Source organism: Phalaenopsis equestris, unplaced genomic scaffold (genome assembly GCF_001263595.1).
Source record: "Phalaenopsis equestris unplaced genomic scaffold, ASM126359v1 Scaffold000002, whole genome shotgun sequence".
Taxonomy (NCBI): Eukaryota; Viridiplantae; Streptophyta; class Magnoliopsida; order Asparagales; family Orchidaceae; genus Phalaenopsis; species Phalaenopsis equestris.
In genome coordinates this window covers 5,760,865-5,767,560 of record NW_018164444.1, presented here as the reverse complement: position 1 = coordinate 5,767,560, position 6,696 = coordinate 5,760,865, and the positions used below count along the sequence as shown (strand labels likewise).

The following is a 6,696-nucleotide window of genomic DNA, read 5'->3' as shown; positions in this document are numbered from 1 at the left end:
TAATTTAGGTTTTAAACTTTGGTATTCTGGTAAGGTCGCACTAGAAATGGTGTATGTGTAATTATAAATAAAAGTTTGAAAGATAATGTTGTAAAAATTAATAGAGTTGGAGTTAGAATTATAGCCCTTAAGATTATCATTGATACTAAGATTCTTAATATTATAAGCATTTATGCTCCTCAAGTAGGTTTAGATACAGGGTCTAAAGATAAATTTTGGAATGACTTAGAAAATTTAATACAAATGATACCTCTTGAAAAAAAAAATTTTGGAGGAGATTTAAATGGACATGTCGGTAGAGTGGTAGAACACTTTAAAAATACTCATGGTGGCTACGGTTTTGGAGTAACCAATGAAGAAGGTATAGTTATTTTAGATTTTGCTTTAGCATGTGATTTTGTTATTACTAATAATTTATTCGAGAAAAGAGACGAGCATCTTATTATTTATAAGAGTTGATCTAGTAAAACACAAGTCGGTTATTTTCTTATGAGAAGAAGAGATCGTCGTGATTGTAAAGTTTGTAAGGTCATTCTAAGTGAAAATTTAAGTACCTAACAACGTTTATTAGTTCTAGATTTTAAGATTAAGAGTTGTTAAATAAAGAATACTAGAACTCATCATCGTAGAATTAGATGGATAAACTTAAAAGACACAAATAAATTTATTTTTATGAAGAAAATTCAGGAATTCAAAATTTGGGTTATTCATGAAGAAGCAAATGTTATGTGGGATAAAATAATAAACATTATTAAACAAGTAGCAAAATATGGCTTGGAGAATCCAAAAGAAAAAGTTTCTATAAATAAAAATTGTTGATGGTGGAATAATAATTTGCAAGAAAATATAAAATATAAAAAGTTGTGATATGAAAATTGATTTAAATGTAAAAGCTTTGGAGGACTGAGAAAAACATTAAACGGCCCGCAGGGGGTCTAAAAACAATCTTTGATGCTAAAAATTCTGCTTTTAGTGATTTTTATAATAAATTAAATATTAAGGAGGGTGAAGTCTGTATGTATAAACTAGCCAAACAAGGAGAAAAGAAACGTAAAGATTTAACTCAAGTAAAGTGTGTTAAAGATGAAAATCAGAAGTGTTTTTCTTAGAAAAAAGATATTCAACATAGGTGAGTGAGTTATTTTGATAAACTTTTTAATGAAATTTCCGAAAATACGATTGACCTTAGTGATCTTAATATCATTAATAATCATAGAACATTTCATTTTTACCGCCAAATTAGTAAAAAAGGAATTGAGGAGGCTTTAAAAGAAAACCAAGGGTGGGAAGTCTGTAGGATTTGATGATATCCCAATTGAAGTGGAAATATTTAGGAGATTTGGGATATCATTTAGAGAAAAAATCTTGGCTTACTAAAATCTTTAATATTATTTTAAAAACTAAAGAGATGCCTGAGGAGTGGAAGAAGAGTGTTTTGGTCCCCATTTTTAAGAATAAAGGTGATACACAAGAGTGTGCAAATTATAGAGGAATTAATTTGATGTGTCATACTTTAAAATTATGAGAGAGGATCATTGAACTAGGTTAAGACGTATTACAAAGATTTCTCATAATCAATTTGGATTTATAGCGGGCAGGTCTACCATGGAAGCTATACATTTTTTGAGAGGTTTGATGGAGAAATTCAGAGATAATAAGCAGGATCTACATTTGATTTTTGTTGATATAGTAAAAGCTTACGATAAGGTTCCGAGAGATATCCTTTGGAGAGTCCTTGAGAAGAAAGGTGTTGGGATGACTTATATTCAAGTCATTGAAGATTTGTATACTTGAGCTGTTACTTGTGTTCGAACTGAAGGAGGACTGATCAAATATTTTTCTATTTCTGTTGGATTACGTCAAGGATTGGCTTTAATCCGTTATCTTTTTGTTTTAGTTATGGATGGTCTTACTAGACATTTACATGATGATGTAACTTGGTGTATGCTTTTGCTGATGTTATCCTTTTCGTGGATAAGACAAGAGAAAAAACTCAAGAAAAACTTGAATTATGGAGGTCTACATTGGACTCTAAAGGCCTTTTTTCAGTAAAACTAAAACTGAGCACATGGAATGTAATTTTAGCAGTAGCAGCTCTAGTGACAGAAGTGTAACTTTGAGTGATCAATTTATTATAAGGTGTGAACGATTTAAATATCTCGGGTCTGTTGTTCAAAGCGATGGTGTATAGATGGAGATGTTAATAGTAGAATTCAAGTTGGTTGGTTGAAGTGGAGGAATGTTTCAAGCCTTTTGTGTGATAGAAAAGTAATGCTTGGATTGAAAGGAAATTTTATAAGATGGTGGTGAGACCTACAATGCTCTATGGCACTTAATGTTGGCCTTTAAAAGAGAAGCATAATACTAAGTCAAGTGTTGCGAAGATGAGAATGATTAGGTGGATGAGTGGCTTTACACTTAGAGAAAAAATGTGAAATGAATATATTCGTGATAGGGTTGGTGTAGCCTAGTGGCGGACAAAATTAGAGAAAGTCGTCTTAGATGGTTTGGTCACATTAAACGTCGACCATCCGATGACTTGATTAGGAGAGTAAATGTTTTAGATTCGTCTTATGTTCTGAAAGGAAGAGGTAGACCTAGGAAGACTTGGGCTTATTGTATAAAATCAGAATCTAGAATGATTGGGTGGATGAGTGGCTTTTCACGTAGAGAAAAAATGTGAAATGATTAATTCGTGATAGGGTTGGTGTAGCCTAGTGACAGACAAAATTAGATAGAGTCATCTTAGATGGTTTGGTCACATTAAACGTCGACCATCCGATGACCCGATTAGGAGAGTAAATGTTTTAGATTCAACTTATGTTCGGAAAGGTAGAGGTAGACCTAGGAAGACTTGGGCTTATTGTATAAAATCAGAATCTAGAATGATTGGGTGGATGAGTGGCTTTACACTTAGAGAAAAAATGCTCTATGGCGTTGGATGTTGGCCTTTAAAAGAGAAGCATAATACTAAGTGTTACCGAGATGAGAATGATTAGGTGGATGAGTGGCTTTACATATAGAGAAAAAAATGCGAAATTAATATATCCGTGATAGGGTTGGTGTAGCTCCTTTGACGGAAAAAATTAGAGAGAGTCGTCTTAGATGGTTTGGTCACATTAAACGTCGACCATCTGATGACCCGGTTAGGAGAGTGGATGTTTTAGATTCGACTTATGTTAAGAAAGGCAGAGTAAACTTAGGAAGACTTGGGCTTATTGTATAAAAAATATTCTTAATTTATTAGAATTAAATGAAAATATGACACTAAATTGGATGCAATGGAGAAAAAGGATTCATGTAGCATACCCCACATAGTGGGATTAAAGCTTTGTTGTTGTTGTTGTTGTTGTTGTTGTTCTATTCGAGTTACAAGAAAGATAAAAATGACCTAATAACACTCACATTACAACACACTAAAAAACAAAATAACTAAAAAACTATAGTTTCTCTTCCCCAAAAAAAGGAAAATACAAACATAAAAAATAAAACACAGGACAAAAACAAAATAAAAGCTAACAAACAATATCTTTCAAAGCTAATTCCATCAGAATAGGGGGAACACACATAGAAATCATAGCACCATGCATCTTCAAGCCACATTTAGCCGCCCAATGAGCAACCATATTTCCTTATCTCTTGGTATGAGACCACTTGATAATCAAATTCTTGAAAAGAGCAAAAATCATTTTCATCTGAATATTGACGCTCCAATAATGATCAATCTGCATTTGACAACACTTCTAAAGAATCAAAGAGTCAGTTTCAAGAATAATGTATTTCCAACCAAACCTCACAGTCATCTGTAGACCAAAAACTAAAGCATCGGCTTCAGCCACCAGTAGGGAAGCAGAAAAAGCACCAGCCAAAAACCAACAAATAATAGAGCAACCAACAAATAATAGCAAAAAATCTCTACAAACACCTCCTACACTAGCAAATAAGGAATTTCAGCAGCCGTATATTAATTTTAATAAAAGGTGCCCACTGTTTAAGCCACTTCACAGCAGAAAAATTTGTATTATGCACTGAATTAGGAATAGCCAACAACTGCAACAAATCTATCATATTATTCGAAAGCTTCTCATTAAGAGGCAGTAATCTCAATTCTTTATACAAGTAATCACCATACTAACAGTACGATGTACATTTTAAATTGTTTTTCGCCCCATATTAGGCAAGTTTTTATTAGAGAGTTTTTTACATATTCTCATATAATATAATTCCACTGAATGCTTATTTTACTTTGAATTTATTAATTACCAAATAAAAAAAGTCAAATTTTATGTAATTATTTTACTTTACATTTATTTTACATCAAACCAAACAAATCCTAAATAGAAACTTAGAAAGACAAAATGAGTTAAAATGAGCATTTTGAGCTGCGTGACCATATAGGTTTTCAAGAGTAAATTTTTCAACTTTATTTAAAACTTTTTAAAATAAAATTTTTAATTTTAAATTGGTTATATTATTCTAATAATTAAGGTTCAAAAATGTTCATCTACATTACTAATTGAGTTTGGGCTCAACACAATTAGGCTAAATGAGCAGCGGTGTCTGCAAGCATGGAAAACCTAAATCGGACTTGAGCTTGGGCGAGAAAGGAATAAAAAAAATGTGCATTCGGCGAAATCCAAAACACTCTTGATCAAACAACAGTCTAATTTTCAAGTCCTGTAAGATTTAAAGTTTTCTTTGTTCTCAACTTATTTGAGGGACTAATTTTCTCCAATTTGGATTGGTTGTGCTAATAGAAGAGAGGTTGAGATGAGGTTTGGAGATACAGATAAATTGTTTGTTGGTGTTTGAAGTAAGAGGAGATGAGGAAGCCTTGGATTGCTTTTATTGGGTTTGTTACATAGTTCGTTGAAGAATATACTCGTTCTTTTTGTTGGGGATAGCTTTCATCTTGCATTCACATGAGTTTAGATCGTTTTTGTCTTACATTTCCTATTTTGTTTCTGTTAGCTAGTTTGATTTTACATGTATTATATATCATGCACTTAATTATGTATTTTTATGACTAAGCTACTTGAGCCGCTATGTAGATCCCTCTTAAAGTGCTATACACTTGTTTCAGCAAAATTTTTTTCATTTTTTCGCTTATCTCAAGCCTCGATAAAAATAGTTTATGTATAGAAAATGAAAAAGACTAACACTTGTAAATGAAGGTATCAAGGTCTTCATTTTGAGAGATTAAATAATCTTTTAATGTTATATAAGTTTGGAAGAGCAACCGTGAATGTTGTCGAAGGCGGTGGTGACTGGAGTTGGTCGGAGGCGGCGACGACAGTGGTTGGAAGATTCGATGATGAAGGCGGCCCAAGGCAGCGACAACGACGGTGGCCAAAAGTGGTGGCGACATAAGGCAGCAATTAGAAGAGGCGACGACAAAGGCTGCTCGACATGGCTGCGGTGGTCAAAAGAGGCGGGGGCTCAAGCTTGCAGCTGCAAGCGAAGTTGACCAAATCTGTAATGCAAGATGCATGGCAGCAGCTCTCCCTTCTGCAGACTCTGGACTTACTCTTGCCTCAAGGTCTCGGTCCCCTTTCAAGAGGGATTTGGGGCTCTATTTATAGAGTCCAAATTACACATATGGAAGAAATCCAAAACACGAGAGATCCCCTTGATCAGACGACATTTGACGAAAATTTGTCTGCCTTAACAAAATCAGAATCGAGCGGTCTTAGACTCATTAGATTTGTCTTGTCGAGACACTCGATTTTGACTATAAACATGTCATATTAGACTTCTGTTTGACCTTCCAAATATATCTGAAAAGCCTCTAAAAATGATTAAATGACTTGATTTGGGCTTGATTCAACTTGGATTGGACTGATTTTTGCACAGTTTGGTCCGTCTAAAGTTTGAACGTCCCTTGCCCAAAAATTTTGTTTTGAGATCTCTGTCACGCCTCGAGATCCGTGTTGGATGTTAGAAATTTGTTGAAGGCGTGCCAAGAAATAAACTAGATAATGTGTTTTTTGACATCTTTTTTGTCCTTTTTTTTAACCTTCATTTTAAACAAACACATTTCAAAAAAGAAAACTGTTTTTCATGTTAAACTTTATGATCCAAATTCTACTTGGTTTGGACTAAAAAACCTATGATAAAATATATGTGATGTCACATAAACTAAGAGAAAAAATCTTAGGGATCTGTGTTGGTGGCTATAGATTAAGCCATCTATGTTCTTGAAAAGAAATTAGCTACACATGCTAACTCCTCTTACAAAAAGCCAACCCAAACATCTCTTCATTCTCCCAAAAGTGAAAAAAATTGCCTTGCAAATGAGTTTGTTAGGCTTTTGATAGGGTTAAAAAACAAACATCGAATTTGTCATTCAAATGGCCATGTGGTTTTATGGACTGTAATTTTGTTAGCCTTATCAAAGGAGACCTATGCCTGCTTTTAATTTATTTGTAACATTTATTAGGGTAGTAAGTGAGTCAGACTAACTCGCGAGCCGGCTTGAGCTCGGCTCTAGAAGTGGCTCGTGTAGCAAATTAAGCTCAAGCTAGCCCCGTCTCGTCTCATTCCCTCGTGAGCTGGCTCATTTAATAAAATATTAATATAAAATAAACTCAGTATCTGTTGAATTTGAAAACTTGATATTTAAAATATTTAAAATATATTATTTTGTATTTTATATTAATTAATTTTTTATTATTTCTCTCATAATTATTTATTTTA

General features: G+C 33.4%; 1 protein-coding gene across 1 annotated transcript in view; it reads right to left on the bottom strand.

The window, feature by feature from the left end:
• Nucleotides 1-5,422: 5,422 nt before the first annotated feature.
• Nucleotides 5,423-6,696, bottom strand: part of LOC110039324 (ferredoxin-dependent glutamate synthase, chloroplastic-like) — an 11,983-nt gene continuing 10,709 nt past the window's right edge. The window contains exon 8 of the mRNA XM_020744353.1: nt 5,423-5,572. Within this exon, the coding sequence (XP_020600012.1) occupies nt 5,423-5,572 (150 nt within the window). The remainder of the gene's footprint in view (nt 5,573-6,696) is intronic.